This window comes from Alternaria ethzedia, assembly GCF_023757985.1.
Source record: "Alternaria ethzedia strain BMP 0044 chromosome Unknown scaffold_7, whole genome shotgun sequence".
Taxonomy (NCBI): domain Eukaryota; kingdom Fungi; phylum Ascomycota; class Dothideomycetes; order Pleosporales; family Pleosporaceae; genus Alternaria; species Alternaria ethzedia.
The window spans coordinates 1,020,177-1,032,729 of record NW_026056200.1 but is presented as its reverse complement, the minus strand read 5'-3'; the positions used below and the strand labels follow the sequence as shown (position 1 = coordinate 1,032,729).

Genomic DNA, 12,553 nt, shown 5'->3' with positions numbered 1-12,553 from the left:
GACGAACGATGTCATAGCTAAGCCGAGGACGGGCGGGAATCTTGCGGCGCTCGCACGGCCGTTTCCGCGTCTTCTGAGCTCAACATCACCAGTTGGACATTCCCAAACCCGACCCATTGCGCCTGCCCCACGCTCGACATGGCTTTCAGACCGCTGTTACGGCAGGTGAGTAGCCCGCAAGAGATGACAGACTGTGTATTGACATCGCATAGCGCGCCGCTGTCCCCGCCATGGCCGCCCTCTCCGCCGCAGCAATCTTCGCACCCCGGACCGTATACGCAGAGGAGCGACCTGCCGACCACTTTGTACGTTGGAATGCCCTCAAATGCTCGACAAAGCTTTTTGGGGCCCTCTGTTCCCCCTATTAATCGTAATACTAACGTCAAAGTAGGATCGCAAACCTATCTACGATGATATGCCCGTCGATACCACAGCGCCTACCGCTCCCGCCCTAACAGAACCGTCGAACTCTTTATCTCCAGAGTCTAGCTACCGACCGACACCGACCGACCGCCTCGCAGTCCAGATCGGCCGTGCGCGCATGGCTTTGTACGAGCAGGCTGTCCGCGGCGAGAAGGCTGTCGATAACGCGCTCACCGAGACGCTCCGTCTCGAGCACTCCTTCACAAGCACCATCCGCTCATTAGCCCCACCAAGGGAATCAGGCGAGAAGGTCCTCCCCGGCGCACTCTATGTACTCGTCTCCTCCATGGCCGGTTCCATCGTCACGCGCAACCGCAACATCCTCCTTCGAACCTCCGTCCCCGTCGCTGTCGGCATCACCGCTGCAAAGTTCGTGCTGCCCATCACCACCAAGAACGTCGGAGACCTCATCTGGACCTACGAAGAGAAATACCCCGTGCTGGCGGATACCCATCTCCGGATGAAGAACAGGATCTCGCAATTCATCGAGACTGGAAAGGCACATGCGCAGGGGACTGTTGGTATGGTCGAGGGCAAGCTGGCTGATACACGTGAGAATCTTGAAGGATGGGTCAAGAAGGGCCGGTAAATAATACCTTATCAAAAGCTTCCATGGCACGAGTACCTGTACATTATTAGTAGCGGGGCATAGGTGGGAAGACCATCTTCGCGCAATGTGATTTGCATTTTCTTTTGTTCTGCTATCTATTTATCTCGCATGCAGTTGATTTGCCCAACCTAAGGACAGTGCCGTCTTCTGAATCCTTCTAGCACGGACATATCATAGCCATGTCCGTCCAGCAATTGCTTCCGTATATCGCGTTCCTTTCAACCGATCTCATTTTCCTTTCACCCATGTTTCCCGTTTCGCAAATACCATTGGCATGACCAACTGACCGCAAATGATTCAGTCTTCAGAGCTCTCCTGACCTTCCTCGCTGAGCGACAGGTGCTCAGCCAGAGCTTCATGTAAGTCCACTCCTTCGGCCGGCCGAGTTGATAGCAACTTCTGTGTGAGATCGAGAAGGAATTGCCCTGGCAATTCCGAAGTCAGCTTCACCAGGCTTGGTCTGGCAGCGCATAGGTCAACCAGAAACTTGCGCCTTCTCAATCCCCTTCGCTTGTGGGGTTCGTACCAGCCGACGATCTTTTGGCAAGGAATTGTCGCCTGAGAGGCTGAAGAGATCTCGATAATGGCCCGACCGGCGTCCAAGAGGTAATCGGAATCTTCGACATATCCTGCCAGTCTCCAGGCGCTGAGAAGTTCCCCAAGTGAATCTTTCTTCGACGTGATATCACCAATGTATAACCATTGTATGTATCGGTTGAAGTGCAAGTCATGCCAGTGCATACCCAGACCTTTCACTTGTGTTGGCTGAAGTGGCAGTGGCCAGTCCAAGCGGCATAACGGACACGTTCGTTCCCGCTGTAACCAGTCGTCGATGCATTTGGTGTGGAAGTTCTGACCACATCCCTTACAGTACGAGATCTGTGTGAAGCCGGCGACATCCTCGGTGCAGACTGAGCGGTCGCCTTCAACGGGTTTGCGAGACTTTTGCAACTTCCTCTTGAAATACTTCGAACTAGAGCAGAGCAGGTCTTCGTGAACAGCAAATTTGGTCTCATGTCTACCGAAATCAATATTCACAAGCTTGTGGCCAAGCCTAGAGCATGGGTTAGTACAAAGTCCAATATTAAGAGCAGCATCGATCCTACCGTTTAGCTTTCCGCGCGCCTTTTCTTGCCGCGCTCTGAGTTTGCGATACCGTCATTGTAACGTCCCGCTTGCCGAACTTACTGAACTGTTAGTTGGTGTCCTTGAACAGTCGAGAGTTTTGTAGGTATTAAGGTTGTTGGTAACTTGCCGTACATAATATATACTAGCACAATACCCTTGGTGTCACTTTACTTGGGGTGAGGCTATTGCAGAAAGTGATGACGCGGGAATAGGTAAAGGTCACTTAGGTGAGAGATCTATTGTAGTAGAATCGTCGTCGCTGCGGTTTTGGCCAGCATTCGGTATCTCGTGGCGACAATCTCATTGTCCTTGGATCCGCCTGAGATGCGACGACATTGGGGGATATACTAGTGTAATCACCTCTTAAACCACGCGACTTCCCATTTTGAAAGTGGAAAGAGCCAATCTCGCCTTGCACTTGCAGGGTAAGAGCGACAGCGCAACAACGCTCTCCAGACAGCAGTCACACTTGCCTATCTGTTACGACACACGTCTACCTCCTCTTCACTGCGAACGAGTCCCCTTTCTTAAAGGCGCTCACGAAAATCGCGAGAGCCCTATGGGCGGCTTACCAGTGACGTTAAGCACTAAAAGTTCGTCACTCTTACTCGATACAAACAAGTCAACATTGCCCACATCTGATAGAAAGCTCTTAGCATCTCCGCCAAGCGCGCTACTTACGACCCTACACCACAGACTACCATGCATGGCCGACTTGTTCAAGATGCACATGCATGACAGCTCATCGCTTTGATGCATGGTCGCCGAACGGTGTATGGCATAGCAGGGGACGCCGTTGGATGATGCTAGGCAGAACGCTTTCAAAGCCCGCAACGACTGCCACATACTACGCACCCCCACAACATGCGCATTACGGTTTGAGTGGTTCGTACGAAAGCGGTCGTCTCCTTGCTGATTCTTGTATCCACCACCACGCCTATCTGCGACTCCAACAGACTTGGTGATTGCATTGCATGCTGACCAGGCCTCTCTTGTGAAAGTGGCAGAATTCTAATACCTCGGCGATTTCTCCTTGCAGCAAGTATCCCGACATGATGCACTTCTCAACAGCCAGACCTTGCATATACATCGCTGGGATACTAGTGAGGGTCGGCACGGATTCTGTCAGCTTTGCGAACGTTTCTCCCCAACGGTCCAACGGTCCAGGCCGCAGTGGCAGGTAAACCGCCAGTTTGGTCAGAATGGCATGATTTGACACGGCCTTCCCCGGATCCGATACATTGGTTGATGCGCCCGACGCATTCCTTCCAATGCAGCTCACGCGGCCAAGGCGCCGGAAACGCCGAGCTACGAGTGGCTGAACCAGACGAAGACGAAAACCATGATAGAGACAATGGCAGGGAATCATTTGGAATTCCGATAGCCGCAGGTTGGAAGCCGTTTGGGAAAGTCCTTTGTGTACGCTAGAGAACTGTGCCCCAAACACACAGCAGAGCAAGGCAGATCAGGTCTCATTCTCAGAACTGGGTCAGGAGCCGAGGTTTAGGTCGTGTTAGCGCCCGGGAGGCAAAGGAAGAAGACAACAATGGTGGCATTGAGACATTGACGGGCGTGTTGATGGTGTGCACCCGGGGGATGGTCGGTGAGCTGGTCGCCCAATCTCTCGGAAGGAGTGACGCATGTCCAAAGCCACGCACTCGGTACTGGCAGGATGAGGCGTAAAGCTGTCGGTGTCATTCGACACGTTGGGCGTGGCTGTGGGTCTTTGCAACAGCTGGCAGCAGACAGGGCGGTCGAGGTTGCGAGGACTGCGGGGTTGACTGGCCCCCTAGCCCTCCCGTCGGCGCTTTCGCTGTCGGCGCGCCCTCCAAGGCCAGGGCCTTGGGAACGACATTATCCATTCCGCTGGGTTTCGCCTCTTCCTCGACACGACTCGGGGCGAGTCCTGTAGCGCACCGTAGCGCATCCCCAAGACATCATGGCCACCTCTGCGACTGACCGTGTGCGCAAGACCAAGCTGCGCCCGCTGTCCAGTGCCACCAATCTCACCGACTTCACACACTCGACGGCCGACCCAGCTGATGTATGCCGCCTGCTCTCCCCGCTACATACGTACCGAGCACTCCAAACTAATCGCGATATGTAGTCGGATGCACCGTCAGATGGAGAACTCAACGACTTGTACCTCTCCTCCTCCCCCCTCGTATACTCCATGCGCTTACACATCGCAGCGAGGTGCAAAGCCTCACGCCAAGCATGTATGGCGTCGAGAAGAAGTACGGCCGAACTTACCACGGCTTCCATGCTGGAGGTACGCATTCCCACCAGACGACTCTTCGCCTGACTTTAGCTAATTGATTCCAGCCTACCCATTCCCCAACGACGAGGTACGCGCTGCTAGAACCCATATTCGCCCATCGCCCTTTCGCTGACTCGCATACCCACAGCTCGAGATATATCGCCTGGAATGGGAGCATCACATCATAACAGGACTTCTACAAGGAAAACACTACTTCGCGCCGCTGAACACAAAGAGATCGTCGAGGATGCTGGACATTGGCTGTGGCACCGGACAATGGTGCATCGCGATGGGTATGTGCTGTGTCTATAGCTCCTTGTGGAAACACGACTGACAAGCAATAGCAAAGAAGGCTCCAAAACATTGGCGGGTACGCGATGCAATGCTCTCTTCATGGCCACGCTAACCAGACATCAGGTTGAAGGCATCGACTTGTCCGCGATCCAACCCAAGAAAGACAGACTGCCCAACAACGTCGACTTCTGGCTGGACAACATCCTCAAAACATCATGGTGGTTCCCCGAGAAACAACCCTATACCTACGACTACGTCCACACACGCTTCATGCACGGCATCTTCACAGATTTCCGAGAAATCATACAAAAGGGCTTCAACAATCTGAAACCTGGTGGATGGATGGAGTCGCAGGAGATATTTTCCAAGCTCCAGTGTGCCGAAGGCATGCCGGAAAGTTACCCGCTACTTGAATGGTCAAATCTGCAGGACGAGGCCGCGCACATCCTGGGCCGGCCGTTGCGCATCGCGGACAAATTAAAGAGGTGGTACCGAGAAGCCGGCTTCGTGGATGTGCACGAGGAGGTCTTCGCTCTGCCCGTGAATCCATGGCCGAAAGAAAATAAGTCGAACATGTACGGCAAGTTTTGCATGTGGAATATGCTCGTCGGTTTGCACGGATGGACGATCGAATATTTCGTCACCGGCCTGGGCTGGACGCCAGCAGAGGTCGAAGTCTACCTCGCGCATGTGAGGAACTCGCTCGCAGACGAGAGCGTGCACGCCTACTACAACTTGTAAGTCGCTTGTTGAACATGTGACGAGATTGAGAGACGCACACTAACATCTACCAGCTACGTAGTATGGGGTCGCAAACCTAACGACGGCGAAGCCGGCAGCACAATCCCCAAACCCGACCACTGGCCGCAACCTCCCTCTGACGACGACGAATCCACCTTTTCATCGGGAATATTATAATACACGTTTGGAACAGCCAGTATTAGCTGGCACATATGCATATGATTGAGCTTTTGGCGTTATTCATTGATAGGTGTTCTTGGGGACGTGCCTTCTTTCCTTTTACATGGATTGCAAGGAGGTAATTTGTTGCTGTTGTTGTTCTTTGCATATTTTCTCGGCGGCTTGTGTCGATTGAAAAAGCCTTGAGCGGTGGTTGGATCCTGTTGCTTGAGGGTCTGCGATTTACGATGTATGAGACTTGGGCTTTCCATGGTGTTTGGATGAGGGAGTTAGTTGTTAATGTCATTCGGTCTGTTGCTATCTCAGGTCTGTGAATACAATGATGAGTCACTATGGTGTGTATAGGGAGTTTGCCTTCGTTTTCATACATGATGGAAATGATTCGGACCACCTGAGGCTGAACCAAATTCTGTGCACCCAGTTGTAGCCTCTGACTAGTAACCTGCTTCGCTTTCCCGTTTTGCGTTTCGTTGACACGTATCGCGGCAATAGTTTCAAGAATGTCCTGGTCGGCGACCTCGACTCCTGTCACATGATCGAGCACTGCAGATCTTCCAATAATGCTTGCTCTGCTTCAATCTGTGCTGCGGTTGACTCAAGCCAATAGAAAGTGTTTGGTGCCTCTGTGGGGAATCAATCCATCTTCTCCATGTAGTTGCTCATATTTGCCATCGTAGCCAGCTTCGGCTTGTTGTCTGGACGGTCGGCCAGAAGTGCGACGGCGAGGTCAATGAGGAACTCCTTGGGCAGAGTCTCCGCGTTCTTGGCCATGTATTCGGGGTGTATTTTGACCCAGGAATCTACCAAGAGGCGACGACCAAGACTGCCAGCACACGTGCCCCGGTATACGTTGATTATGGTCTCGATTGATGGACTGTAGATCTTCCCGTTCGTGTCTTTCTCCTGAGCGACCTCCAGCAGACTTTTGATGGCGGAGTTCTTCGTAGCCTTGTCCTGAAGCTTCTCACCGATCACATAAAGCCGGCCGATTACGTGCATCTCGCCCACGATATGAGTGGCAGTCTTCGGTTCTTCGATGGCGTTGGTAACAACGTAACCCGTGTAGAGAAAGTTGATGTAGATGTTGAAAATTTGTGGGTCGTCCTCGGGCAACCTTATGATGCGTTCTTTGCTCTCTGTCCAGTTGCCGTTCATGGCACGTTGGAAGAATTCAGAGCGTGCGCACATGATTCCTTCATGGACTGAAAACCGCTGTTGATCTGGCTCTTTGCCCACAATGACTGTGACGAACTTGGATGGATCGAAGCTGCTATAATCAGCTACTCGCTCTGGAAATCTGGCATGCGAATACTCACTTCATTGCTGTATTCACGCCTGCTCGGAGAGTCGCCATGGCCGCTACGATGATGGCAGAGTGGCCTGATTAACGTTGGGGAAGTAGGAGATGGCGGGAGGCTTTTGCAAGGAGACTCTTTTGAATTGGGTGCAAGCGAAAGAAAAAAGCTCGAAGCGGCAAGTTTGTTAGTCCGTATCTGGTGCGGTGACTGGTGAATTCGAGTGACATCATTGGTGTCTGCGCGCGGTGAGCGACCGCCTACAGCTAGCCATTGGGAGGTATGGAATCAGTGAAAAACTCAAAATGCGTACTGAAAGGAGGCGCAGAACCGAAGTCTTCAAGCCCTTGTATTGACGATACTCTTGTCTCCGAGAGGACCTGCTTGAATATGTACATATGAGTTCCGAAAGCTTTAAGTCGCTCGTCTGCTTCGCATTACCGCAGTACCATGGGATGAAGTGGATGAACCAAAGTATCGCACCACACTCGGAGTTTTCAATATGATGTGGGATAAGAGCAATGGAGATTCGAAGCCGGAAAGCGAGCATATAGCGTTGAGATTTAAGTCTCGTAGGGTATTGAAGGTCAGGGACATTGCATCATTTTAGAAGCGAAAATCAATTCCGCCAAGCTTTGTATACTTCCCATGCAATCTGACTGACCACACACGCTACGTGTCTCCTTGCCTCCATTCAACTGTCGCAATACTATCATCGAACGATCATCGACAAATGCCATCCCTTCTGCCGACCGCAAACTCCACGTATGTACGGTACAAGTCGGCACATAGCGTCCGCAGCAGAATCCTCAAAGTTCCTCTTCATATGTCGTGGAAGGCATATCCCATGCAACACTTGGCTTTTTCTGACGTTGACCATAGATTGAATAGGCGAGATCGACGAAGAAGTCTTTGCAGATACTCTCGCTTTTCTCAAGGACGGTTTTCGTGTAGTTGTTGTTCCAAATGTCGACCATGAGGCGTCGTCCAAGGCTGCCTTTCGAAGTGTTCTTGTACATCAAATCGACGATCTCGGCATTGGGTAGTCTTTCGGGGAACGACAGACGTACGGTCACGGTGTGAAGAGTCAGCAAAGCGGTGTTCTTGGCTTGCTTGTCCTGCAGCTTCTCGGCGAGGATGTAGGACTTGACGATGGCTAAAAAGTATGCTTGAAGCTCGTTATTCGGCAGCCTGTGATTGTCTGTTTGACTGGATATTGCGCCCGTATAGATGATATTGATGTAGAAAGCGAAGATCTCGGGGTCATCCTCAGGTAGCTCAACAAGTCGATCCTTTTTCTCGGACCAGTTGCCACTGAGCGCGCGGTTGAAGAACTCAGAGCGTTTGCGCATAATGCCTTCATGGAGCAGGAAATTCTGTTGGGAACCTTCGGAACCGACGCGCACAGTCAGGAAGGAAGACGGATCGAAGCTAAATTTCATAAGTCAGCGTCAACAATTGAGTGTCTTAGCAAATAACTTGCCTCATAGTGTTGATTTTCCAAGCTTGTGCAGCGGTCTGTGACCCCATCGTGAGCACTATCGTCCTGGTGGTTTTGAATCGCGGAGGGTGGTGTGAGGAGAGGTGAGGAAGGGATTGTCGAACAATTGCAGCTATACGAGATGATGGTCTGCAACTTGGCTGTGGGCAGAAACGCGTTTATGGCAAGTCACAATCAAGGTGAAGGCCGAATTGCAAGACTAGTGCTGTGATTGGTGTGGCGGCTTACGAGGATGGAGTGAGAGGACCCGCAATGATGGCGACGGAAGCGGTCGAGAAAATGATTTTCTTCTGATGCCGCTAGATCGTAAGGCAAGGCGGAAACAAAGATCGTTAGCATGGTGTAGTATTAGGATGCTGATACCTATTGGGCAAAGGACAAGCACGTGCCATGAGTCTAGTCGCGACTTCCTGAACATGTAGCCACCTATCTTGTCATCATGGTACCTGCCTCTGACGGAAAGCCCACTTACCTGGGTGCACCTTGGCAAATAGAAACTTTACCTGACTAACTTCACTATGTTGGACCTATTTCTGACCGCTCATGTTCGCTTGCGTGTGCTTTTGCCATGTTATCACCATCATGTGAGGCCCGACTACACTCCTTAACCAACATCTTAATGTTAGCAGAACTCCAAACAGTTCAGATACGGGCGCAACCTCTTTGTGCACGCCATACCGGCTCTGGGACTCACCTTCACCTCGCCCTCTACCCAGCCCGCCGTCTGCCTAGCCCCGCCACCCTGCAGAAACCCTCTCTCACCTGAGCCCACCCATTATCAGCACCTGCAAGACCCACCTTTACCTGAAGACATAAACCCCAACATTACCCCATCCACCATCAACTCTCCTCCACTTGGCGGACTCGGGTGGGCTCCTGACGGGTACATAGAGTGCATTGCACGGATTAGAAAAACCTAGAGAAAAAACAGACAACATGTCCATCAAAACCAAAAGTGACTCTGGTAATGGGAAAAAACACTCAAGAGATGGATTTGTCACACAAAGGGCTGAACTCAGGAGGGCGCGCCGTTCGATTCGGAGTGGGCGTCGGTCAGCAGATGCTGGGTGGGGGTTGAGTTGATTCTTTTTTGCCCTCTTTTTTTTTCTCGATTTGGGTTTGGAGGTGAAGGTGAAAATGGCATGTGAGAGCGGATGACGTATGTCTCTCGTAGAGCAACAACACGCGGCCGCAGCTAAGACATAACAGAGGAATGCAGAAGACACGCAGAGGCATGAGGAAATAGAGACATAAGACAGATACAGATGACTTGAAGTTTCATGTGACTTTTCTACTTTTACCGTTAAGTATGTCCTTCCTGAATGGCATTGCAGCGTACCCGTTAGGCCCGTGCGATGGCGTGGCACTCCTTTCTGTCAGCTTCTTCCACAGCTCGCCTATACTTGCTCTGTTGGCGGGGAGCATGCTGTATTGCAAGCTGTATAAGTTGCGGCGGTGGATGGGTGGGACAAACTGCCCCGACACGAGATACAACAAGACGCTAGGCGAGAAGTAGTGCTTGCGTATGCGATCGCCGAGGTCGAAATAGGGTTGAAACATCGCGCGTAGTGACAGCGGGATCGACTGCATAGTGTGAGTTCACATACGTTATAGGATTGAGAAACTTGACTTACCTTCAGCAACACATAGGCGGTCGGCGGTGAGCCTGTCTCACTTGCCGTACTAGAGCTAACATCGGTCGTGTCTTGCAGCTCGAAACAGATTCCTCCAGGTAGTCTTCCAGGATCCTTCAGCCGTAACATGACTGCGAAGAGCGGAAAGTGATTGAGACAGGCAAGACCCATCTCCAGCGCAGCCTTCAGTCCTATGACAGCAATGCGTGCGCTCGCGAACGTCAGGTAGAAGACGAACACAGTTGGCAGTAAGAAGAATTGCAGTGTGAAAAGAATCGTGCCGAGCAACAGCTGATCCAGGTCGTAGTCGCATGAGTCGATTCGGTTGCGAAGGATGTTGCGCTTCTTTCCACGGAAAAGATGGAAGAGGGATATGATGATGGTGAGCTGCCAATGGAAGATGCGAGCAGACGCGACGTAAAACGAATAGATGTGCAGCGTCAGCAGCGAAACGAGGTCCGAGAAGATTGAGATGGGCATAGTGGCGCCGGCGAAAGCGGAAAAGCCAATGATCTGGATCAGCGCAGGTAGATGTGGCCGCAGGAGTGATATACATCCCGCCCAGTAATCAATGACCCAAAGAAAAAGGTCGCCCAGGAACGCAGCCAGTTCAGTGTTCAACTTCAAGCCTCCGGGCCATCCCATAAGCCATGATATCATGCGCCGTAGACCGTCGACTGACCAGGTACTGAATATGGTATCGACCTGAGCTGCCACGAACGAAGCGTTCTCGATGATGAATGTTCCAACAGCGATGCCCATTATGACATCGTTGGCAACCAGCCACAGACTATTGTAGAACCGGATATACTCCGGATGACTGTTAGTGATGCTTTCCCAATCGATTTTCCTCCTTCGTAAGGTGAGATACTGAATGGGCCAGTAACAGGACTGTTGTAATCGTATGTCGATCTGTTGCGCTGTTGCAGATATGTCTTTCAGAGCTGGCGAGTCGGAAGAACCTGGCCGCCAATGTAGAAGCTGAAGGACTGCCTCTCCCATTATGCGATGCGTGATGAGCCCAAAGATAAAGAGTTGTGCGGCTACCGGCCATATCCAGACTCTGAACGCATAATGGAGGACAAGCCATATATAGTCCCAGAGATCGTTCGCAGACTCGACGACCCGCTCACTGACACTCAAGGCTCGCTTCATGCGCCTGCCTATCATACCGATGTTTTTCTGCAATAGGGCGTTCAATTCGTGCGAACAGTTCACCTGCTCGATGAGCATCGGCAACGCCAGCTCCTTTTGAGTGCGCGGGTGTGCAATGACCGTGTGCAGCTTGAGCTTCTCAACGAGATGTGCCTTCCTTCTCCGCTCCTTCTCTTCTGCTTTCTCCAGCTCCTCGAAAGCTACATCCCATTCCGCGACCCTTGTTTTGTCTCCTAATGCGAGCGTGATAGGCTTGAGCGAGAGGTATTGCATACGCGTTGGGTGCGGTCGGTCGTATACGATGACTTGCATAGCCACGAGCGGTTCGTGAGGATAATGAAGGCGCGGAAAGCGGAACGAGGGGTCGGTATGGACTACGATGAGGTCGGTATCAGGCTGTTCGACTGGGCTCTTGGGGTTGACGTAGCCCAAAGCGCGCATCGAGGAGTGTCCGCATCGTTGAAGTAGTTCCTGAACATCGTGTGGGCTGTGTCGCAGCAAGGTCCCGACAAGCAGCGCGTTCTCGACTTGACGCAACTCGACTTCTTGAAGCACAGCTACCACAAAGACATCTGACTTCGAGTTTCTGAACCCCACCAGAACGCCCGGCGCAGAGTCCTTTGGAGCGTCTGACGGCCAGAATACGCGCATCAACCCATTGTGTGTGACCATGTCATCATCCTGCTACCCCGCTAGACTAGAAGGAACCGCGACGTTTGAGCTGCTCGCGCGCAGAGATGCCGGTGCCTGCGAGTCGGGGATGCTGTTTGATGCTGTTAGTAGGGACCCGGAAGTGCGATCAAGGCTCATACTGACCAAGTCTGTCTCTTGTGTCGCGATGCGCACAACCGGTAGTATGAAGAGGAAGAACAGCAGGGACAGCAGGCAGAAACCCTTAGCAGTCCGTGTCACAACGCCGTGATCCCAGGCAAAGATACCTAGTTCGTAGACGCGCGTCACAAGATCCCAACGGGCGGTCGAGTACCCTGCGACGAAGATTCCGATAGTAAGAATGGAGAAAGCGTGCATCTACGCCGTCATGCCAAGTTGTATTCGGAAAGGTCGAAGGGGGACTGCGCGAATACTAGACTAGCATTCAGGAAGGCGCAAGTGTCTGCGATGCGTCCTGACTTTCACTCTGTGAATTGACACTGGTATGAAGTAGTGCGCTTGGGCGTACATGGCGCTGAATGCATTAATGCGCGAGGCGTAGAAAGACGACGATCGCGTACGTGGAAGGTCCGGTTCATCGGAATGTGACGCTAAAGCTGAAATGGCCTAGCGTTCATCTCTCCGTCCTCGACAACATTGAACGGTGAACACCACTGCAGA

At 52.1% G+C, this 12,553-nt stretch overlaps 5 protein-coding genes across 5 annotated transcripts; 2 read left to right on the top strand and 3 right to left on the bottom strand.

The window, feature by feature from the left end:
- Positions 1–138: 138 nt before the first annotated feature.
- Positions 139–1,012, top strand: J4E87_004171 (uncharacterized protein; the record flags this gene model as incomplete). Its single annotated transcript, XM_049375794.1, has 3 exons — positions 139–165; positions 213–305; positions 392–1,012. 3 exons carry the CDS (start codon positions 139–141, stop codon positions 1,010–1,012), a joined length of 741 nt encoding a protein of 246 aa, XP_049234779.1.
- A 3,088-nt stretch (positions 1,013–4,100) lies between these two features.
- Positions 4,101–5,633, top strand: J4E87_004170 (uncharacterized protein; the record flags this gene model as incomplete). The annotated part of the gene is made up of 8 exons (XM_049375793.1): positions 4,101–4,205; positions 4,269–4,303; positions 4,354–4,433; positions 4,487–4,509; positions 4,570–4,714; positions 4,766–4,791; positions 4,839–5,452; positions 5,510–5,633. 8 exons carry the CDS (start codon positions 4,101–4,103, stop codon positions 5,631–5,633), a joined length of 1,152 nt encoding a protein of 383 aa, XP_049234778.1.
- Positions 5,634–6,269: 636 nt separating this feature from the next.
- J4E87_004169 (uncharacterized protein) lies at positions 6,270–6,957 on the bottom strand (the record flags this gene model as incomplete). Its single annotated transcript, XM_049375792.1, has 2 exons — positions 6,270–6,903; positions 6,953–6,957. The coding sequence occupies 2 exons, from the start codon at positions 6,955–6,957 to the stop codon at positions 6,270–6,272; spliced, it is 639 nt and encodes a 212-aa protein (XP_049234777.1).
- Positions 6,958–7,740: 783 nt separating this feature from the next.
- J4E87_004168 (uncharacterized protein) lies at positions 7,741–8,977 on the bottom strand (the record flags this gene model as incomplete). The annotated part of the gene is made up of 2 exons (XM_049375791.1): positions 7,741–8,288; positions 8,971–8,977. The coding sequence occupies 2 exons, from the start codon at positions 8,975–8,977 to the stop codon at positions 7,741–7,743; spliced, it is 555 nt and encodes a 184-aa protein (XP_049234776.1).
- Positions 8,978–9,710: 733 nt separating this feature from the next.
- On the bottom strand, positions 9,711–11,872 carry J4E87_004167 (uncharacterized protein; the record flags this gene model as incomplete). Its single annotated transcript, XM_049375790.1, has 2 exons — positions 9,711–10,016; positions 10,067–11,872. 2 exons carry the CDS (start codon positions 11,870–11,872, stop codon positions 9,711–9,713), a joined length of 2,112 nt encoding a protein of 703 aa, XP_049234775.1.
- Between the last annotated feature and the right edge of the window lie 681 nt (positions 11,873–12,553).